This window comes from Apium graveolens, chromosome 9 (genome assembly GCF_009905375.1).
Source record: "Apium graveolens cultivar Ventura chromosome 9, ASM990537v1, whole genome shotgun sequence".
NCBI classification, from domain to species: Eukaryota; Viridiplantae; Streptophyta; class Magnoliopsida; order Apiales; family Apiaceae; genus Apium; species Apium graveolens.
In genome coordinates, this window is record NC_133655.1 from 270837344 (window position 1) to 270861851 (window position 24508).

At 32.2% G+C, this 24508-nt stretch overlaps 2 protein-coding genes and 1 non-coding gene across 3 annotated transcripts; all 3 read left to right on the forward strand.

Moving 5' to 3' along the window:
• Positions 1-2707: 2707 nt before the first annotated feature.
• Positions 2708-2814, forward strand: LOC141688553 (small nucleolar RNA R71). The gene has a single exon (XR_012561988.1). It is a non-coding gene; the product is annotated as a small nucleolar RNA R71 (small nucleolar RNA).
• An 8190-nt stretch (positions 2815-11004) lies between these two features.
• LOC141686727 (agamous-like MADS-box protein AGL19) lies at positions 11005-17789 on the forward strand. The gene is made up of 7 exons (XM_074491776.1): positions 11005-11844; positions 14856-14940; positions 16563-16621; positions 16744-16843; positions 16992-17033; positions 17224-17262; positions 17385-17789. The coding sequence occupies exons 1-7, from the start codon at positions 11654-11656 to the stop codon at positions 17502-17504; spliced, it is 636 nt and encodes a 211-aa protein (XP_074347877.1). The 5' UTR covers positions 11005-11653; the 3' UTR covers positions 17505-17789.
• A 2756-nt stretch (positions 17790-20545) lies between these two features.
• Positions 20546-21481, forward strand: LOC141686329 (uncharacterized). Its single transcript, XM_074491369.1, has 2 exons — positions 20546-21155; positions 21228-21481. The coding sequence occupies exons 1-2, from the start codon at positions 20546-20548 to the stop codon at positions 21479-21481; spliced, it is 864 nt and encodes a 287-aa protein (XP_074347470.1).
• The last annotated feature ends 3027 nt before the right edge of the window (positions 21482-24508 follow it).

The following is a 24508-nucleotide window of genomic DNA, read 5'->3' on the forward strand; positions in this document are numbered from 1 at the left end:
AGGAAAAACGAGACAGAAATCGATTTTGGATTGAAAGCTAGGTCACTTGGGATCTCGAAAGTTGTAAGTATGTATATGTATCGAGAAGTCTAAGTATTTATAGTAAAAGCAAATGTCTTGTCGAGAACTCAAAAATAGACGTTGGGAATTTATCTATCGAGAAGTCATTTTAAGAAACGAAAAATATATCGAGAAGTCATTTTTAAATTACTCTTATAGAGAACTAAAAAATGATTTATCGAGATGTCAAATAAATACCCAGTTTGTCCAAAAATGGTGAATTAATTTCAAATTTTATTTGAGTAAATTCAAAATAAAATTAGAATAAATTTGTCAAAAGTATTTTACCAGAATAATTTATCGAGTTAAATTATTTCAGTTCTGAGTTATTGAGAAGTCTAAAAATTATACTTGTAGAGAACTCTGTGAATTAACACTACTAGAGAACTCTACAAGGACTTATCGATAAGTCATATTTAAGTCTATCGAGAAGTCACTCGAGAAGTCAGTAAATTGACTTATCGAGAACTCACTCGAAAAGTCTTAAAATGACTTGTCGAGAAGTCAATTAGACTTATCGAGAACTCAGTTATCTATATACCTTTGATCAACTCAATTCTTCCTTGTGTTAATTTTACATATTAAAAATGTAAATTAATCAACTAAGCAGTTTACTTAGAATTTGAAAAATTCCAAGCTAAAATTTTTGTTTTGAAAAATAAATATGCAGAGATGTCTGAAATATTTATAATTCATATTTCAGTTAATTTTCAATTAAATCAAATTAATTTTGATTTACTGGAAATTAATCTGCTGCAACACATTAACTGAGTTCTTGCCTTAGGATGAAGAATTTAGCATTCCAATTTCACCTAAAAATCTAGTGAAAGTTGCTTCATCCAAAGGTTTAGTAAAAATGTCAGCTAATTATTTTTCTGTTGGAACAAAAACAATCTCAATGGTACCATTTGTAGCATGTTCTCTAATAAAATGGTACCTTACATCAATGTGCTTTGTTCTAGAATGATTAACTGGATTAGCCACTATAGATATAGCACTAGTATTGTCACACATGATAGGAATTTTGTGTAACACTAGGCCATAATCCATTAACTGATTTCTAATCCAAAGCACTTGAGAACAATAACTTCCTGCAGCTATGTATTCAGCCTCTACTGTAGAAGTTGATACAGATTGTTATTTCTTGCTATACCAGGATACAAATCTTTGTCCAAGAAATTGACAGCTTCCACTAGTACTCTTTCTGTCAACCCTGCATCCAGCAAAATCTGCATCTGTGTAGCCAACATCTTCAAAACCAGTTCCCTTAGGATACCATAATCCCAAGTTTGGAGTCCCCATCAAATATCTGAAAATCCCCTTCACAACCATCAAATGTGATTCCTTTGGATTGGCTTGAAATCTTGCATATAGACATGTTGCAAACATGATGTCTGGTCTACTTGTAGTTAAGTAAAGCAATGATCCAATCATTTCTCTATAGCTTGAAATATCTACACTCTTGCCTTTTCTGTCTTCATCTAACTTTGTTGCTGTAGATATAGGTGTAGAAGCAGGTGAACAATCAACCATGCCAAACTTTTTCAATAAATCTTTAACATACTTAGTTTGGATGATGAAGATTCCATCACTTCTTTGACTAACTTGTAGGCAAAGAAAGTAACTTAACTCCCCCATCATATTCATTTCATATTCACTCTGCATAAGCTTATAAAATATTTGACAAAGCTTTTCATTAGTAGAACCAAAGATGATATCATCCACATAGATTTGAACAGGATCATATTTTCCCCATATTTCTTGTAGAATAGAGTCTTGTCAATGGTACCTCTAGTAAAACCATACTTAGTAGGAAATCTGACAATGTATCATATCAAGCTCTAGGTGCCTGTTTCAGTCCATATAGAGCCTTGAGTAACTTGTACACAATTGGAAGTTCTGGATCTTCAAAGCCAAGTGGCTGTTGCACATAAACTTCTTCTTCTTCTAGCTCACCATTTAGGAAGGCATTTTTGACATCCATTTGATACACTTTAAAATTTGAATATGCAGCAAATGCTAGAAAAATCCTTATTGATTCAAGTCTTGCAGCTGGAGCAAAAGTTTCATCATAATCAATTCCTTCTTCTTGTGAGTAGCCTTTTGCAACCAACCTTGCTTTGTTTCTGGTGACTATACTATTTTCATCCATCTTGTTCCTGAACACCCACTTTGTTCCAATAATACTTCTATTCTTTGATGTAGGAACTAACTCCCAAACTTTGTTTCTTTCAAACTGATTCAGCTCTTCCTGCATGGCAGATATCCAATCAGGATCCAGTAGAGCTTCATCAATTTTCTTAGGCTCTACTTGAGACAGAAAACATGCATGTAGACACTCATTAGCAGTTGCACTTCTAGTCCTCACACAAGCAGTAGGATCTCCAATAATTACTTCTCTAGTGTGATTTATATTCCACTTTCTTGTATGAGTTTGTTGACTTGTGCCTTCATCATTTTCTTTATTATTGGTATGACTGCTAGATCCTTCTTCTCTTTCTCCCCCCTGAGTTTGTGCTATCAAATTAAGGTGTTTGGGATGAGCTACCACTCCCATGAGTGTGCTCCACCAGATGTTGCATCAAGCATAGGTCTAGAGTGTGCACCTAGACCATTGTAGAAACAGTTTATAATCATCCAATCAAGCATGTCGTGGTGTGGGCACTTCCTTAACATCTCCTTGTATCGATCCAAAGCCTCACACAAAGATTTACCAGTTTGTTGAGCAAACTGAGTAAGAGCATTCCTGATTGCAGCAGTCTTCGCCATAGGAAAGAATTTAGTGAGAAAATTTTTAGCAAGATCCTCCCAATTGGTGATAGACCCTGGTGGTAGAGAATATAACCAACACTTCGCTTTGTCCTTCAGACAAAATGGGAATAGTCGCAGCTTGATAGCATCTTCAGACACATCGTTGAACTTAAGTGTCACAGATCTTGAGGAAATCCCTGATGTGCATGTTTGGGTCTTCAGTAGGATTACCCCCAAACTGAATGAGAGCTGTATCATCTGGATCGTGCTCGACTTGATCTCAAAAGTGTTAGCCTTGATGGCTGGCCTGATGATGCTTGACTGAATGTCATTGATCTTAGGCTTAGAAAAGTCCATTAAAGCCTTGGGGGACAAATTTTTCATAACAAATTATTCGATGAGTCCTTTTTGCGTATCGTTTCAAGAGAATTTGCTATTTTTTCGATATCACTATATTGCCCTACTTTGATGTTCTGTGTCTACTTTTTATTATTTTCCACTATCAGCAAAAACAACTTCTTCGCCGTCAAATTTGTTACTAATTGTAAATCATGATTTTATTCATTATCAAGATGATGTTTCTTTGTTAAAATGAAATTTCGGTTTGAAAATATAAAACACGCACATGATAAAGTTTGTGAAAATGATTTGAAAAAACTATTTGAGTGGACTGACAAAATTTTTTATGAAATTTATTGAACAAGATAAATTACAATTTATTTTAAAATAAAATATTATCAAAATTAAAATTTAATGTGTACACATTTACACTTAAACTTGATAAAATAATTTAATATATAAAAATATAACCAAAAGAACTTTTTATTAAAAAAATAATTATAATCCCACTAGAGCGCATGAGTACATTTATAAAGTTAGCATATCAAAATCGGTTAATTATCCACGTATCAAATCATTTAGAATTTATATATATATATATATATATATATATATTGCTATTGCACTAGAAATATCCTTATAATGAAAACTAGAAATTTAAATAAAAAAAATCTAAATCACGTCGAAATATAGCACATATGTTATGCAAATTAATCGTTGGGAGATGGAGAAAAATACAATGAAGTCGGATTTAAAAAAAAATCGTTTGACGGGAAAAATTAAATTAAGATCGGAGGGGAAAAACTGAGATTCTGTGTGGGAGGGTGTAGTTTAATTTTGTGTGTTGCCTATAGAGGCATTAGATTAGATTGATCTAAGGGTGTATATTAGTTTCTAGTTTTCATTTTAAGCTTTATTTTCATTTGAACAAAGGCCTATATATATATTAAATATAGGCCGAACTGTAGCATCTATGTATAAAGAAGTTAGTATATTAAGATGGACTAATTATCCATGTCTCAAATCAATTTTTCTTATATAAATATTAAAATAACTAAATAATTAAAATATGAGCCACTTATGAAAACATTTATAAATATACTTGTAATAAATGGGTCTTATAGTTTATTGGATATAAAGGTAACTTCCTCGAACTCTTCCAATAAATCTTATGAGTGTTTTTTGATGTCGAGCCCCACCAATATTTGCACATCAACTTAACAATCCAACTAATAAAATTTCTCAAGATAATACTTATTTAAATCCAAACTCCATTAAAATCCGATAAAACTTTACAACTTCTCAAAAATCCGATAATTACAATTCTTGAAATAAAATATAACTAAATTACAACCACACCAACAAACTCTAAAGAAAATCTAAGAAAATACAAAACTCCTCAAAGTCTTAGAACTCGCACTCTTCTCCTTAAACAACCCACCTAAAAGAGAAAATACCTGCCGGAGGAAAACAAAGAGAACAAAGGACCAGCAGTGAGCGAAAGGCTCATATACGAATATAAAACAAAGCATAACTAAACAAATATTTTAAAGACGGCGAGGCTAAAGTACAACCGAATGTCTGAATGAAGATCAATAGAAATAATGAATGAGACAATTAGAAAATGGATACTCAACTCAAAAATCAAGGCAATTGTCTTTAAAAAATTAATCTTACCACTTACGCAATATATAATCACAATAATAATAAAATTGAAAGAATATTGATAAAATAGAATCATTTCCTTACACATACTCCTACACATATTCTCACACTTACAAAATAATATACAAAATAGCTTACATACGAACATGGGAGGCAATCTTACACTTACAGGATATCCTACATTTTCGGTAATCCAGAAATATGTACTCATTAAAACTTACAAGGGTTTGCACAGCACAAAACAAATGTTACCCAATATCTTATAGGGGCTTGCACGGCAATAAGCACGTGCTACCCAAAAGGCCAAATCATACACATACTATCCATGGCTATACGTGTCCTACAACTTCGGCGACACGCCCATACAATTTAAGTACACCGCATAGGAGGTGTCAAGCACAAGATTATTCACTCGCGACAGATGTCTTACAAACTCCCAAGTCATACAAATAACATAAATAAATCAAAATAAATACTCAAAGATCACACACTCAAATATCTTACATCTCCAAAATCATATATAAATTTATCAAAATAACCTCAAAACACTATAACCCAACATCACGAAATAAAATAACATAACAAACCACTAATTATTGATAAGCTCAAATCTGATCAGTTTCAAATAATGTCAAATTACTACATAAAGATGAATTCAACTAAAAAAAGTACGAAACACGAAAGTCGTAGAAAATTACGAGACCTTTCGAGAATGGTAAGGCTCGTCAAAAATGAACAAGTAACGAATTCGGAAAATAAATAAATGTGGACTGCAGAACAGAATCAGCCCCTGATTATAATAGTATTTTGATGTTTAAGACATCAAAATCACAGAATTTAGAAGCAGAATATAAAAGTAAATTATAAAAATCGAAAAGAGCTTTCCAGAATGGTATTGCTCATAATATTTGAACAAATATTCAATTTACTATGAATTTAAGAAGTTAGAACGTACAAGCACAATTTGACCCACCAGATTTCATAAATTGCAGATTTTAGGATACTTACAAGTAAAATTTCACAAAATGTAAAGAACGAAAGATGAAGATAATCAAATAAGCTTTTCAATGAGTTTATAATCACAACAATCCAATAAACATAGAATTAAATACAAATTTCACAAAATGTAAAGAACGAAAGATGAAGATAATCAAATAAGCTTTTCAATGAGTTTATAATCACAACAATCCAATAAACATAGAATTAAATACAAATTTCACAAGAATTCAGATTACTAGAATATAAGCACAAGAATCCGGTGAAGTATAACAAGATTTTGAATATAACGAAAATATATCTGTACCTCGATATCTTAGTTATCATGGATACTAACAAAGATTTCAGAATCCCAAATCATAAGAACCCCAATTCCAAAAATGTAAAATTCATAATCTCCAAAAAAATCTTGATGTTCATCTCCATCTCCATCTATTTTCTCTTTCTCTCTTTTATCTCTCTCTCTCTCTCCTCTCTTCCCTAATGAAATTAACGTAAACCCTTATTTTTTTCAGTAAACCCTAACTCTTCTCTTCCTTCTTTTTTTATCGAAACCCACACTTTTTTTATAAAAGGCTTACTATTTTTTTAACTAACACTTTTAAAACAATATTTTGAATATAAGAATAAAAATAAACTTACACAGACTAATTTAATTACAGAACATTGACATTAATAAATAATTAAATTAAATAATCCAACTAAAAATAATTATAAAATATCGGGATGTTACATCAACTGCTCTATTTCTTTGCACATCTCAGCCGATAGCAAAAATATGGTCATCGCATAATTGGGTAAAGCTTGTGCAACTGTTTTAATTAACACATCATTCCCCGCTTTTGAAATAAGGGTCGTGCCTGAGGGTGTTCCCAATGTTTGATGGAACATGGCCCTAACATTTTATGGGGAACATTTTCTGAAATATAAGTGTATATACTTTCTAATAAATAAAATTAATTTTTTATTTTTGGAAAAAAATTGTGCAAATAGAAAAACTAATAATTGTTACAGTATAATAAAAGTATAATAAAGTATTACCTTAAGCAAAATTCAAATCTACCGTACTAATCTCAAAATTTAAATAAATCAAAAACGCGTTATAAACAAAATAATAAGCAAAGTATGTTAAGTTTTTTATTAGCCTTATAAATTATTAGTCTTAATAATCTCATTAAAGTTAATTAAATACAATGATACAGATACTGGTACTTTTTTTTGAAACTTTTGCAGTATTGTATGATTTTTTATTTTTACTTTTTTTTATTATAGATAACTTGCAGCCGCTACCCTTCGGGTGCGCACTGGGTAAACCCTATGGGCTCACGCAATAGTCTGCAAATCACGTGAACCAAGGTAAACCACATTTAGGCGACAGACTCTCGCTCAGGAGTCATAAGCATAAATTCTCCTTCTGTGGGATTCGAACATATGAAGCTAAAGGTCCTGGCTCAGTATTGTATGATTTTATTATTATGTGATTAACTTACTTGAAATTATATGTATAATTTTAATATTCACATATCAAGCAGAAGAATTTAATTTAAAATTTAAAATAATATATATATATATATATATTTTACATTTAAATTAGTTTAGGTGATTGTTTTTGTTTAATTCAAAAAGTTATTATAATACATAAAGTTATAGTTAAATTTATATAAAAATTTACATATAAGTTAGTTTTATATGATTGTTTTCAGCTTATAATTATTATATAAATTGCTATTTTATTATGAGTTAAACATGATTTATTAAAATTCATACGTATATTTATATATTTTTAATTTTAATTTTATCTTCTAATAATATTCAAATATATATTAAGTCTTTAAGTTCTTAAAATCATTTTATTTTTAATTATATTTATTATTAGGGACACTTTTTTATTTTACACAGGGCACATCAATTTTCAGGCATTGAAATAAACCTACATTCCCACCTTTGGATTCGTTGTCTTATACGTTGTATTCCTACCCAAAGTACTCGGAAGGTCCAAGTAGGTATTGTCCTCTCATACTTCATTAATCCCCAGCACGGAACACACAATATATCCGTATTAGGACTAAAAAAACACCGATAATTTACTGAGATTAACTTGTTTCCCAGTCTTCCTGAAAGTACCGAAGAACCTCCATTACACTTCTTGCCCCCTCTTCATTAGCTTTGCAATACTGACAAGAATCATCAGCAAATAGCATGTGTGACACCAATTATATCTTTTATTTTTCTAAATCATACTTATTATTTTAATTAAGATATGCATGATTTTCTTTTATGAGCCAATTAAAAGAAAGGAAGTAAGAAATAAAAGTGAGATGAAAATAAATTGAGAGGTTTGAAGGTTTAATTGAAATATGAGAGTTCTAGGATTTACGTTTGAGCGGCCGAGAGAAAAGAGGAAGGGGGAGAGTTTTCCTGAATTCGTTATTTGTTTTATGTTTTTGTGTTTTGATTTATGTTTTATGTTTATTTTATATATTTTAATAAGCTAAAAGGTGTGTTCCGGGAGAAGAAAAAATTAACAAGGGGGGAATTTTTCTATATGGGAACAAAAAATTTGGCAAGGCGGGGATAATAAGGAAGAAGCAACGTGATTTTTTTTGAAAAAATAGGGTTTAGATATAACTTCATGTTTTGACTGATGTACAGGTAGTAGAAATACATCGCTTTTTATTGGACTGATGTACAAATGTCTTTTAACATCGGTGATTTTTCTAACTGATATCTAAAGTGAGATTTCTAGTGATGAAGATATGAATAGCTATATACCTAAATTGGGTTGTTCATGAACCGAGCCGAGCCGAGTTTTGGTATAAATGAACCGAGCTTTCACTTTTTTCTGACGAACCGAGTCGAGCCGGGCTTGCTTATCGAACAAAAAAATATGTCTGAGGTCGAGCTTGTTAACAAATTAAAAAACCAACTATGCTTACCTAAGCTAACCGATTCAAGCCCAAACTAAACAATTCAAGAACAACCCAATAATCCAAAACTCTAACATGAACTTATTACTACTTCGTCTCTCTTTTATCCAACAATTATTCTAACTTCTCTCATCTTTGCTAATCTGATTCCTAAATCCCTAAATTTTCAATTTTCATCACTCACCGGCCAATCTTTATAGCCTGATTCCTGAACACACAAACACAATTAGACATATAATAAATAAAATTGTATCGGTAAATTGCAGCAAGAGTCGAAGAGGATTAAGTATGAAGTTGATGGTGAGAGTTCGGCTCATATACGGATGGTAGCTGTGGGATGGAGTACACGGATGTGATGGAGGCTTTTGGATATATGGATTTGATTGAAGATGAGAATGATAGGTGAAATTGTCATCGATTTTTCAGAAATGGGTGTGGATGAATTTGTACATATGTTCTTTTAGTTGGCTAAAGATAAATAAAGAGCGCATCATTCTTTGTATATCTATTTATCCATCTAATCTAAGTGTTGAAAAATTATCATTTTTTCAAGTTTATTTATGAAGGAGCTCGAGACGAACTAGTTCGAGCCGAATTCGAGCTGAGCTCGAGCTGAACTTGAGCCGAATATATTAAAACTCGGCTCGAGCTTATTTTGCTTAACGAACACATTTATGTGTTCGAGGTCGAGCTCGATATTACGAACGAGCTGAGTCAAACGAGCCATTATTGAGGCGAGATTGATCTTATTCGCGAACAGTTCGGTTCGTGAACAGTTCTGAGATCCAAAAATGTTCATTATTTCAAAATAGCAAAAATTTTATTATGAAAGAAAGCTAATACAAATCATACGTGAATGTGCATAATAGTCATATACCTTTCCTATAAATCTACAGATTATATATGTTTTCAATTCAATATACATTGATTTATTTTTAAAAGATAGAAATTTTTTGCTTTCGGCTTTTAATATTGTTAGGTAAATGGGTCTTTCGATCAAAAAATATATAAACCTTATATTTTCGACCTCAAATTTGATTCATGAAATTTAGTTAATATACCTTACCAACTCAGAAAGATTGAATATGAAAATTTTAGATTACAATTTTTGTAAGAAAAGTATCTTTGTCAAAAAATAATTCACCCTGAGAGTTTTTTTTAAAAACTCCTTACTAAATTATAAATTCACTAAGAACTATAATTCTCCATTTCTATATAAAATTACTTCAAAAGATAATGTAATAATAATTTACGTATACAATAACATAAACAATCAAAAAAACCGAGTCAATTATATGTATGGAGTACATATGCATCTAAATATCTCCAAAATATTCACCGCATTCTATATTTTAATATGATTGAACATGAATTAATTAATGTAAAAAAAAGGTAAAATGGAAATATGATCAAATATTATAGTAGTGTTTACTTATTTATTTAAATACTGAAATGTGCTTTCCTTTCCAGTTTATACTATTCAAATTATTTTCACTTTCAACAAACTACATTCTATTATATCAAGTTATTTGAATGTTCGAATTCATCCTTTAACATAATTCAAGTGAAAAGGGAAAAAATCACAATTATCGTCAATAAACTAATCCTAGAAAGAGAAATAAAGGTCTGTGGTCCCAGAAACTCACAAGCGAAAGTAACATAAAAGATTAAAAAAAAAGAAAGAAATTTTATATAAATATAATTCATAGTGACCTACAGACTACAGGACTTGCACTGCCCATCACTCCGGCCCCCGGGCCACCAGGCATCACCGACGCCCCACGCAAGGATAAGCCACGTGCCACGGTCTCCAACGTGATGAGTCGACAACTTCCTATTGGTTGGTCTTTTTCATCGTCGTACGGATGAAATGTAGGCGACTGATTATTAATATCTTCGTACGTGAAATCCTTTCAATATCAGCCCACTTACCCACTGCCTACTGGCCTTTCAAAATCTGAGACCTGCTGCTGCATTATCTCTATTATTATTGTATTACTACTGTATATAATCTTCTTCTTTGTACATAAAACTTGATCAAAAAAGATCCGATTAATGTTAGGTAATCATAAAACACCATTCCTATTCCACTACTAGTACTATAATATTCTTATATTCCTTTTTATTTCTTATTTTGGGACCCTTTGTTACCTAAAGTGGAAAAGATATAATGACCCTAATACACATCAAAGCATCATACATGTATATGGATATCATATAAGTGTGAATGTTGAGCATATTCCTATATTTATTATTATTTGTTATAGACCAACAAAACTTGCATCCAGAACTCGTCCAAATGAAGTGAAATATACATAAAACTATGCTGCAACATATATGGCAAAAGCATGATGCTATATATAATATGTATACAACAGTAAATTCAATGTACTTATAGTAGCCGTCCCTTTAATAGTAGCTGTCCATGATTTGCAACTTGTCAAAAAAGGAAAGAGGCTGCTGATGCTGTTCTCTAATACAAATTTCATTTTCTTTCAACCCAACTTAACCTAAAGAGAAACAAGAAAGATATATATCTTCACAAAGTCACTTCCATTATAAATATATTTATATGGATTCCTGTAGCTAGGGTTTTGATGCTACTATCATCCCTACTTATATCTATTAATTTCTTGCTTTGATTTCAGATCTACGATCTGCAACTAGCTAGATCAGGAAATCTTTTTGTCTGATTTAGTTTCCCCTTTTAGATCAAGTCAACTTGCATATCCTAGTTCCATTCTATAATTGGAAATGTTCTTGTCTATATGACACCATATATGTGTGGAAATTAGTTTGTCTGCAAATCTAGCTATACTCAAGATAGAAATATCTTTGTTTGGTATTTTCTTATCATTTTGGGGGTTTTCTTGAATTGGGCTTGCTTTTGTATAAGAAGTAGTAATTAGAATATTATGAGAATGGTGAGAGGAAAAACACAGATGAAGAGAATTGAAAACACAACAAGTAGACAAGTGACATTTTCAAAGCGCAGAAGTGGACTCTTGAAGAAGGCCCATGAGTTATCAGTCCTTTGTGATGCACAAGTTGCTCTTATCGTCTTCTCTTCCACCGGAAAGCTTTATGAGTTCTCGAGCTCATCCAGGTACAACTCCCTCCCCATGTGTGTATGATTGTGTGTAATTAGCTAATAGTACCCTTTTCAGATGTTTGATCTGTCCTTTTCATTTTCATAATCTTAATTACAAGTTAATATAATAAGTGACTAAAGGAATTTAAATACTTATATAGTTATATTGTCATAGAATCATTGATTATGTTTCGATGTAATTCACATAACATTCAAGATCAAGTGATCTAGTTAGTGCATCTGCACCGGCTGCAGCATATCATGACTGATTTGTTTCAGTGCTATTTATAATAGCTTGGTTTCATTTTTCTGTAGCTACTTACCGAAAGTAATCTTCCGTATAGGAATCAAATCTTACTCATAGATATGGTTTTGAATCTAGTACAATGTATCAGTTAGTTTCTGTTGTCCTTCCTTCATTGTAAAGCACTCACATGATTCATCAAACAAATATGTTACAAATTTCACAAATTAAATATAGATTCTGAATATTCTGAGTCGAATGTAACAAAGGGAGTATTTCAATTCAGCTTTTGTGCATGTAAAGAAGAGCTATTTTAATTAGCTAGGTAAATATAACCATATCCATCCATCTTTTTTTTTCAGTCGGCCGTAGCAGACTTCCATACTTGATATATATTTTTTCAAGATGATATTCCACGAATTAATTAAAAGGAAAGTAGGCAAAAGTAATTGACTATTATTTCGGAGATTATAATTCCATTGAACAAAAATGGTCCTAGTGAGGAAAATGAGAGTTTAAAATGGCGATGGGAAGAGTTTAATTTCTGTTGTGGAAAGATGTAATTGATACTGCAGGTGTTATGAGAATCTAAAAGATGATTTTATAATAGTATAAAAATTGAGAGCTAATTGCTCAATATATTTGTGATTTTTTGTAAGTACCTACTGGAATTACAAACTATTTACTACCATTTTATACATGTAGCTAGCAGTACTTTCTCATTTCTAAGCACGCTTTCTTAAGACAAACACACACCTTACAATTTATGGATATGATATGCCCATTTTTGTGATGAGTCCTCAAATTACGATATTACAGCTCACTTAATTATGAATTTAGTTGTGATGATAAATATGAGCTCATCTAAGAATCACATGAAACTTCGTAAATAAGCTCTATACACAAAGGGGCACTCCTTAAAAATGATTAACGGTCTCGAGGCTTGTCATCGCCCTCAACAGGGAGCCCTCCGCAGGACGCTATACTCTTTTATTATCAATTTGAAGCTCAATTGTTACGTGAAAATGTGAAGGCTAAACTCCCTTGTGGTCGCCTTGCATATAATGCTAAATTTCCTTCTAAGGGGGTGTATCGCTATCATGCTTTTAATATATATGACGACAAAGGCTCATAGCATAATCTCTTTTAAGTTTGGGTCGCAATATGAGGGCATTCAAGGGGCCGCAACAAGTGCAAAGGTTCTCAGGGATAGCAAAGGTGCCCTCATGCCTACTCGCGAGAAGATTTCACCTCGTTTCGTGACAGTTATATGAAGCCAAACAGCCACAAATTATGGCTACTCAACCATAAATAGAGAACACATGCCTCTTTCTCTAAATATTAAGTGTTGTTCGTACACCTATAAATAAAGTATATAGGCCTCGTTATTTAATTTGAGAAACAGTTTGTTTTGCATAAAATATGCGTATTTCCGAGTAATCAATCAACAAAATCAGTCACACACACGCCTCTTTCTCCCGTCTATTCGCGCGAAGATTTCATCATATTCTTAGCGAAATATTCGTATTTTTCTCCGTGACATCTAAGTAAGCTCCAAAAATATTATTTTAATATATTAAATAGATACACACAAATATTTAAGTCTTTCAACTTAATCAAAAATATATAAATTATGCTGCTTTTAGCTAACTAAATTAGTATATGTCTTTTGTAAGCTAATAGTATACTCTTGTTCTTCTTTGTTCTTTCTGCAAAGCTTAATTACTCTTAGTTTTTTCCAAGCCCTTAAAAGGTGACTTATTATAACACCATTTTCATCCACCATTTCTTTTCCTTCCTGTGATTAACTTGAAATTATATATCTATAAGAAGCCCCATGTGTCGTTTTTGTTATTCAATTTTCTTCTTATGTGGAGATTTTTGGTTGTTTTTGTCTAGATGCATCTTCAACTTACGAAATAATGTGTACTTCGATGTTAAAAACTGATTACTTAAATTTTGTAATCATTTAACTCAAATCGAGTCAAAAAGTTTATCAGTTCAAGGAACCAACTACTATTAAAACCCTAAAACATTATTAATTTAGTAAGTTGCTATTATTTATGAAAGTTATGTAACCTTGACCAAAAAGTGATAATAACAAAATATCAATAATACTAGACTTTTTCTTAAAACTAGAAACAATACTAGACTGATTTCAAACACATATGAGAAGTTCTTTTTATTCAGGTTTCGCTGAATGATCATGTATATAATTGTGCTAACATTCATCTGATTATTTTCTCGAAAATTGATTATGACATTTGTAGGGAGACTTTAGACAAAAAAACAAAAAACTTAATGTAAGTATGAATTCCTAATTTTAATACATAGAGAAAAAGTTGATCATGAGTTGCATGAATACGGTGATATGCAGTCAGAAAATTTTAGTTGTGTGAGCTCACCACCGTGCGTTTGAACATGTTAAGTAGTGTTAAATTGCAGACTTCATACAAATGAACACAAATTAATACTCTTTAGTGCAATGTTAATCAGAAGAGCAGCTGTTAATCCAATTAGTTAATTGCTTCTTTGATCAGAAGACAAGTGCAATGTTTATCCAATTAATATTGAGCCCCTTTAATTGTATGCATGACTGGCAAAGTTTTTCCTAAGCTGATAAAATATTGTATATGTTCTAAATTTATCTATCCATAAATGTGCACACACACATTTTAGATACACATGTGCCCAACACACAATTGAAGCATTGCATATATATATATATATACAAGCATATGCTAGTGTTGTAGATGTATTGATTTTGATGGATTTGCTTCAGTATTAATGGTACTATAGAACGGTATCAGAAGATTGGCAATAACCTGGAAACTGGAAAAGTTTTGGCAGTTGGAGAAAATAAGCAGGTCAGCCTTCTTTCAATAACGACTGTTTAGCTGCAGTTTCTTATTTGGAATTAAACATTTGCTTGATATATATGTAAAATACTTAGTAAATACCTGTAAATTATCTGCATATAATTAATAAAATTTATTAAAAGTATATTTTTTTAAAAATTATTACACTTTTCTCTTGTGATTTATGTTAATATTATAATTTTAACTATTGAGACATGCATTATAGTTTCTAGATTTAGCTAGATATATGTCAAAAAATTTATAACAGAAGTCTTTGTATTTTTTATATTTTGATCTAAAACGAGTCTCTTGAATCGTCTTACATTTAAGTAAATAAGTAAATGCGTAGATATGTGGAGTCCTATATATAGATACAGTCATGTAATATATGTCATTATTTGAAAATTGAACGAACTATTTTTTCAAATATTTGTATGAGCAAAAAAAAATTTGTACTTTTTCTCCAAAAATACTTGAATAAGAATACATATTCTTTTCCAAACGTGTGTGCGGAGTAAAAATCAAATATTCTCCTTCTATTTTCTTCTTCTGCCTAAGTTTGAGTGAGACTTTTTTTTATTAAGTGGCCGTTTGGAAAATTTTAAAATAAGTAACTTATTACTTAAAATGAATAAGTGTTAAATAAGTGATAAGTTGATAAATACTTATAAGTTCTATAAGTGTTTGGATAAACTTACTTATAAGTTAGATTTTTTTTACTTAAATGGATTAAAATAAATAATTATTAAATACAATTATCTTAATTCATGAATTTTAAATTAAAAAATATTTTAAAATTTTATTTTAAACTCAAAATTTTAAAAGAAAGTGAAAAAATATAAATAAGTTAGAAAAAAGTACTCACTCCTAACATTCAACTTATCAGCTTATAAGTTGTAAATTTAACTTATAAGTTGGGTCGACGTCGATAAGTTGTTGCGGACTTATAAGCCAATAAGTTGGCTTATTTGAATCCCCAGACAGGCCCTAAGTAGTATCGGAACTGGAAATTTTAGTTACCTAAACGTATGGGAAATTGAATTATATAATTAACTATATGAAATTCAAAGTTCGCCTTAAAATGAACTGTATGATAATTAAAGTTCGTATAAAAATAAAATTTATGTGACAAGGTTAATGTTTGTTTAGCGATAATCTTTTGATAATGATAAATATAGATACTTTAAAGAAGTCTTGTAAAGAAAGAAAACAAACATTCCCTAGATCCCACAGTTAAAGTTAAGGAGTATATGTGCGCATTTTTCATATTCAAAGTATTGGCCAAGATACATGTAATGTTTAGAAATATCCCTATAATATTATAATATTATAGTGACTTCCTGGAGTCTAGCATTTAAGTAAGTTTGTAAATCATTTTCTATTGATGTCACTTAAAAATTGAGTAATAGAACTATTTTTTCCAAATATTTGTTGTGTGAGTAAAAGTACTCGTGTTTTTCTCCAAAGCATTCGTTTCCAAACTTGTATGAGTACACCAGGATCAAAGATTCTTCTCCTATATCATTCTGTTGTGAGATTGAGAGAATCTTTTCTTCCAGCAATTCATTCTTACAAATAAAATGGTTGATGTCTATTTAAAGTTATGATTAGTAGAATATCTCAAAATGCAGCATGACATGGAGGTTGCCACCATGACAGAAAAGATTGAGCAGCTTGAAAAATGTAAAGAGTAAGTTCACATTTTCGTATTCTGATTCAGCTCTTAATCAAGGAAGATATTTTAATAATTATATTTGTACTATAGCTAGCCGGAATTCATTTCAGAAATGAACAAGTTTTCTGGTGCTGCAGAAAGCTTATGGGAGTTAACTTGGAGACTTACAGTGTTGATGAGCTGCAAGAATTAGAAAAAGATTTAGACCTAAGTTTAAAGAACATTAGGGCAAGAAAGGTATGCATGCATGCTGTTGTTGTAAACTACTAACTTGGTTTTTTTAAATTCGTATTAAAGAGCAATAACTTTCGAAAAAGTTCTATCAGAATTCAGCAATGAAGTAAATTGACAAATTAATTTCAGAATGCTAATTTTCTATTTGCAGCACGAGTTACTCAAGCAGCAGATTGGCCATCTAAAGGAAGAGGTTGTTCTTTATTTATGAGCTAACATTACAATCTCAATTGCTTAAATTTAAATACCCATTTTTAGCATTCTAATCCTTTTTCCCTTATTAACAAGAGGTTGAATATTCGAGCATGTGAATTCAAATTTCTGCAATTGACCATTGCTGCTAAAAGATTAATTAACATTGTGTTTTATGCATGCAATATCAGGAGAAAAGATTGAGCAAACGAAATGCAGAACTAAAGAAGGTAACAAGTCATTTACCTACTGCGTAATTCACCAGTTTCAATTGTTAAATAGCTAGAGTCTGAGTCTACATTGTCTTTATATTACGAGGTCTGATAAATACAACTTTATGGTGTGCTTACAGTTGGAATCGCAAGAATTATCCCTGGAAAATAAGTTGGAAGAAAACTCAAGAAAAGAAGTCGAGGACGTGGAGATCGGATTGTTCTTAGGACCGACGCCTGAGAGACGAAAATACCATTAAGCAGGCAGCGCTGGGTCACGTTTCTGTTCTATTCGTGTACAAGTAAATTACCAAGTTTGAGTTTAATTTCCCTAATTATGTGCAGAGCCAAGAGTGTACTCATTTTCTTTATATTAAAAACAATATAAAAGAGAGAGCTTTACAAAAGGACTATGAGAAAGAGAAGGGCCTTCCCCAGAAACGTCCATTAATCAGCTTTTATAATGGATTGTATATACACATTTGATTTTGTTTAAACCATATTCTATGGGCTTCCGAGTTCTGGCCCAATAAGGTTTTTGACTAGCTAATGAAATTTTTTTTGTTTGATAATTAATTACATTCACGCAAGTAGCAGTCGAATTCGTGACCTCTCTCTTAACCTCCCACAAGAAGCATATGAGTTCAATCAATATGTAACTTATAATTAGTCCCTCTGTTTAATCATTCATTTTTAATGAAAATTGTTTGGTAAATATTATTTTAATTCTATAGTCTATTTTATCTCAAATATTTTAATAAAAAACGTACCGAACAAGCACGGTGAGATATCTCAAATTGTTAAGGGTTTATCTCTTGTTGTTACAAATTCTAGGTTCGATTTTTACTCACTCCCGGGATTCGTTAGAATATATACTCATGATAAGGCAAATAAGTCTAATTAGTCAAAAAATAATGTTCCAAATAAAATTATTAATATGCCTGTAATGCTTAAATATTATCTCGCACTTCTTATATAGGAATGTGACAAATGATATGAATGATTGAAGTAAAAAAGTATGACGAATGACATGAATGATTAAAGAACAAAAGAAATGGTTGCTTATTAAAAATGTGACCAATGAAATGAATGATTAAAAAATAAAAAAAGGTATACTACAGATTATGCTGCTTACTAGGAATGTGACGAATAACATGAATGATTAAGAACAAAAAAGGATATACTACTGATAATACTACTACTTATTAAGAATGTGACGAATGACATGAATAATTGAAAAAGAAAATAATGGGTATACTACGGATAATACTGCTGCTTATTAGGAATGTGACGAATGACATGAGTGATTGAAGAACAAAAAAAGGGTATTATTGTGGATAATATTGCATTATGAAATAAATGTTAGACTTGAACAATTGAAGAAATCAAAGAACACATGTTTGAATTTGAGAGAGAGAAAACTAAAAATTTTATTAACAGTAGAAGTTCTAATTACAAGTTGTTGAAGAGACGGAGAGAGAGATTTACAAGATGCCATATACTATCATATTTGTCTAAATTACAATGAGCAAGAAAAACAGTTATACCAACAGCTGGCGTAATATTGAGCTGGAAATACTTTTTGTTTCTAATATAAATAATTAGGTTTGGTTATGCCAACACCCCCCTCAAGTTGGAGGGTAGAGAAGATACACCCAACTTGTAGAAATTTGTATTGTTCTGGTGATCATTTAAGGGCTTTTATCAAAGCATCGGCAAGTGAAAATGTAGGCACATAAGCGCGGGTAAGGAGAACACAGCATAACTTTTCCCGAATAAAATGACAATCTAATTTTATGTATTTTGTACATTCATGATAGACAGGATTCTTAGCAATGTATATAACTGTCTGACTATTACATTTTACTGGAATAGAAGTAATGTGGGAAACGGTAAGGACATCAAGCAAACAAGACAGCCAAGCAATTCAAAAGTCAATCTTTTGAGAGATCTATATTCTGCCTCAACAGAAGAGAGAGAAACAGTTTGTTGTTTCTTATATTTTCAAGAAATTACACTATCTCCTAACATGACAATAAACCCACTGACTGATTTTCTATTGTGAAGGCATGCAACACAGTCAGCATCATAGTAGGCAAGAAGTTCCAAGTGATGTTCAGAATTAAAGAACAGGCCATGTGATGGATTGCCTTTGAGATACTTTAAAACATGAATGGTGGCATTTTAATGTGGTATGCTAGGAGAAGCCATGAACTGACTCAAATGTTGAACACTAAAAGATATATATGTCCTTGTGTGAGTCAGGAAATTCGACTTGCCAACAATTTTTCTGTATAAAAATGCCTCAGAATGAAGAACACCGTGATCTGGATAAAGTTTCTATGTGAGATCTAAATGACTAACAACAGAGTTGTAATTCATATAATCAAATTCTTGTAATAAGTCAAGGGTAAATTTCCTCTAAGAAACAGCCATACCATCAGAAGTTCTTTGAAATTCAAGGCCTAGAAAATAATTTAAAGCACCCAAATCCTTAATTTTGAAAGTAGAATTAAAAAACTATTTTCCTGAAATTTTTTCATCCACATAATCTCCAGTGATCAAGATATTATCCACATAAACGGTAAGAACACAACTATTGAACCAATCTTCTTGTAAGATAGACAATAATCATCCTTAGAAGATTTATAACTTTTTGAAATGAAAGCAACACTTAATTTAGAATGTCACTTCCTGGAAGCTTATTCAAGACATATAAAAATTTCTCTAACTTGGTAACATAACTAGGAGGGACAATCAAACCAAGTAGAGGTATCAGGTATATATCCTCATGCAAATCTCCATGGAGAAATGCATCATTAACATCTAGTTGAGTTAAGTCTCAACCCTTTTTTATCAGCCACACCCATTAAACTCCTAACTGAAGTCATCTTGACAATATGTGAGAAGGTTTCAGTGTAATATATCCCTTCTTTCTGTTGGTTTAATCTTAAACTTGTTTTAAGTATGTTAAATAAAGATGATAACAGTAGTTGTTTTATTTTGTTTTAGTCGACCATGATGCAGTAGTAGTAGCTGATTTGTAGGAGTTTGAATAAGCCAGGTGTCTGTTATGAACATGTCCTAGTTTGTAGCTAGTTTTTCAGTTTCTTATTTCTGATGTATTTCATATATATTGAATAGTTATTAGCAATAAAACAGCAAGCCTTTTGGCAAGCAAAGATCAGAGCTTTTCTCAGTTTATATATCATACAGTTAATACATATTAACTAGCTAATATTATTAACAAGAATTGGTATCAGAGCTTGGAATTTCTAAGTGAAGGCCAGAGGCATCCACGATGGACAACAACAAAGCTAAAGGGGGAGGATCAATAGGTTTGAGCTACCCAACACTGACAAAGAATAATTACACTTCTTGGGCACTAAAGATGAAAGTGTATCTACAAGCTCGGGGTGTCTGGATCGCAATAGAGCCAAATGATCCTAAAGCAGCGGTTGAGGAGAAGACATATAAAGTTGCATTGGCCATGATGTATCAAGGACTGCCTGAAGACATGTTGCTCTCAATAACAGAAAAGGAAACCGCAAAACAAGCCTGGGACGCATTGAAAACCATGTGCCAAGGAGCGGAACGTGTGAAGAAGGCAAAAGTGCAAACTCTAAGAACTGAGTTTGAGTCCATGAGCATGAAGGACAACGAGCAGCTAGACGATTTGTATCTGAAATTGAATGGGCTTGTATCGAATATTAGAGCCCTGGGAGAATCTATTAATAATTCCTATGTGGTCAAGAAATTGCTACGTGCTGTGCCATCAAAATTCCTCCATATTGTCTCGACTTTGGAGCAGTTTGGTGACTTGGAGACTATGACACTAGAAGAGGCAGTTGGGTCCTTAAAAGCCCACAAAGAAAAGTTAAAGGGAAGCGGAAAAACTGAGTCAAATGAAGGTCAGCTGATGCTCACATAAGAGTGGGAAAAGCGTGAGATCAGTGAAGGAAAATTGCTTCTTACACGTGAAGATTGGTTGAGGCGGTCAAACCGGAGAAACACAGACGGCTCATCATTCAATCCTAAGGGTCGAGGACGTGACAAGAGTAATTTAAAGTGCTACAATTGCTCTGCATATGGGCATTTTGCTGCGGACTGTCGAAAACCAAGACGTATCAGAGAACAAAAGGAGGAGGTAAATATGACAAGGTTGGATGATAATGAACCAGCACTGTTACTGGCAAAAAGTGACAAAAAGGAACAAGAGGTGGCATACTTGAGTTAGAAGGAGGTGGTGTAGGATTTTATCTATCACGGAAGCATGGTAAAATAATTTTACACATATAAAATCCATATAATATGCATACAGATCGTAAATAAAATCGAGGGATCGATTTCTAACCTTTAAAAGCGATCCAAGAACAACGAGCGGAGATCCTTAGCAGCTGCTCCTCAAGTGTGAAGCACTCCACCGGTATCCACCAAGAAAACGATGTAATGAAGGAGAAAGAGGTGGAGAGAATTAGGGTTTTGTAAATCTTTGAGTTGAGGCAAAAATAGGGTTTATAATAGTATATTTATAGGCAAAATTCTCAGCTGAAAATTTCCCCATAAAATATTATTATTATTAACCCTTTATTATTCTCACTAATAATTAAAACACCTTTTAATTATTAATTCTTTTTATAAACACTTTAGAAATAATTCTCTCTCTTGATTTAATTTCCAAAAATTAAATTCTTAATTAATAATATTAAGAACTTTTCTTAATTAATTTATAATCAATTAAATCTCATTTAATTAATTATTAAATTTTCCAATTAATTAATTCATAAATAAATAATTATCAGCCATTATTAATTAATCCCTTCACCATTAAATCATTCTCTTTTATGGTGTGACCCTGTAGGTTCAATATTAAGCCGGTAGTAGAAATAAATAATAATAAAACTATTTTATCATTATTTATATAAATTCTCTAATTTATTAAATATGATTAATTAATTAATCATATTTATTCTACATCAAGAGGGATACTTCTCAGCATATCGCGACTATCCGGATAATACGAATTCACTGCTTAGAATACCAAGAACATATTCAGTCTGTAGTTACCGTACAATCAATTCCTTCTACCCTGCAATGTCACGATTAAATACAAGGCATGGAACTTGTGTCAAGCCTATCTTATTTAATCACTTGCTTTCTTATTCACTATGTTTAGTTCTATTTAATGTAAATTAGAAACTCCTTTCTAATTTCATTCACTCTGGCCAGAGATTCCTGAACTAGCATAAGTGGATCAGCATTGAACATACTCTTCCTTCACTGGAAGGGATAGATCCTCTATTGATCATACACTATCTTCGTGTACAAATTCCTATACCCAGTAGAGCCCTTATAATTGTCCATGAAGACTAAGAACTAAACCAAAGCATATTTCAGTGTACACAAGATGACTATGATGACCTCAAGTCTAAGGATACTTGTACAACTATCACTATGTGAACAACTGCTGACACGTGAGTGAACTTCATCAATTGTTCAGTTGTGTGAGTCATGTTCAGTGAACTTATTCTATAATAAGCACCTACATACTAGCTATAGTGTCACCACACAAATGTCTATGAGAACAGACATCCTTCATAATGAAGCAAGCATAGTATGTACCAATCTTTGCGGATTATTAATTACCAGTTAGTAATCCTACGACCAGGAACTATTTAAGTTTAGAGTTATCATCTTTTAGGTCTCATTATTATGATCTCATCACAATCCATAAAAATCTTTACTCTAAATTGTGGTATATCTTATTTAAATACTTAAAATAGATAGAGCCCGCAATAAAAACAAAACAAGTCTTTTATTAATATCAATGAAATCAAAACAGATTACATAAAAGTTATTCCTAAATCCTCATACATGATTGGACTTAGGACATATCTCTTTTAATCTCCCACTTGTACTAAAGCCAATCACTCTAGTTTTCAATACCCATCTTATCTTTATGACGATCAAAGTGACTTTGAGAAAGTGGCTTTGTTAAAGGGTCTGCTATGTTGTTATGTGTGTCAACTCTCTCGACGTTGACATCTCCTCTTTCAACAATCTCCCTAATCAGATGAAAGCGCCGCAGGACATGTTTGGAACTTTTATGAGACCTAGGTTCCTTGGCTTGTGCTATTGCTGCGTTGTTATCACAATACAACACAATAGGCTCTTCAACGCTAGGAACAACTCCCAACTCAGAAACAAATTTCCTCATCCAAACGGCTTCTTTTGCAGCCTCACTTGCAGCTATATATTCTGCTTCCGCTGTGGAGTCAGCCGTTGTAGACTGTTTGAAACTCTTCCAACTTATCGCACCACCATTCAAAGTAAACACGTACCCTGACATGGATTTGCTATCACTCTCTGATTGAAAACTAGAGTCAATATAACCCTCTATTTTCAACTCAGATTCACCACCAAAAACAAGAAAAATGTCCTGAGTCCTTCGCAAGTACTTAAGGATGCTTTTCACTGCTTTCCAGTGGTCTTCACCTGGATTGGACTGATATCTGCTCGTCACACTAATTGAATAAGCAACATCAGGCCTAGTACACAACATCGCATACATGATAGATCCTATTGCTGAAGCATAAGGAATCTTACTCATACGCTCTCTTTCCTCATGTGTCTTAGGAGACATTTTTTCGGAAAGGGACACTCCATGGCTTATCGGTATGAGACCTCTTTTGGAGTTTTCCATGCTTAACCTTTTAAGCACTTTCTGGATGTATGTACCCTGGGTAAGACCTATCATTCTTCTAGATCTATCTCTATAGATCTTCATACCGAGAATGTAGGATGCTTCACCCAAGTCCTTCATGGTGAAGTTCTTTGATAGCCATACTTTGACTGATTGTAGCATCGGTATATCATTTCCTATAAGAAGTATGTCATCCACATACAATACAAGAAATGTTATCGCGCTCCCACTAACCTTCTTGTAGACACATGGTTCATCTATGTTTTTGATAAAACCAAACTCTTTGATTGTCTCATCAAAACGGATGTTCCATCTACGAGAAGCTTGCCTTAAACCATATATGGTTCGCAGCAGCTTACACACTAGGTGTTCATTTTCCTTGGAAAGAAAACCCTCTGGTTGTGTCATATACACTTCCTCCTCAAGTTCCCCATTGAGGAAGTCCGTTTTCACGTCCATTTGCCAGATCTCATAGTCGTAGTAAGCAGCAATCGCAAGCAAAATCCGAATTGATTTTAACATGGCTACATGCGAAAAAGTTTCATCAAAGTCAATCCCTTG

Bases quoted from the DNA above. Each gene is read 5' to 3' on its own strand.
- LOC141686329 (XM_074491369.1), top strand. From the start codon at position 20,546: ATGGACAACAACAAAGCTAAAGGGGGAGGATCAATAGGTTTGAGCTAC. The intron at 21,156-21,227 runs GTCAGCTGATGC...TTACACGTGAAG, and splicing joins AAAAACTGAGTCAAATGAAG to ATTGGTTGAGGCGGTCAAAC.
- LOC141686727 (XM_074491776.1), top strand. From the start codon at position 11,654: ATGAGAATGGTGAGAGGAAAAACACAGATGAAGAGAATTGAAAACACA. The intron at 11,845-14,855 runs GTACAACTCCCT...GATTTGCTTCAG, and splicing joins GAGTTCTCGAGCTCATCCAG to TATTAATGGTACTATAGAAC. The intron at 17,263-17,384 runs GTAACAAGTCAT...GTGTGCTTACAG, and splicing joins GAAATGCAGAACTAAAGAAG to TTGGAATCGCAAGAATTATC.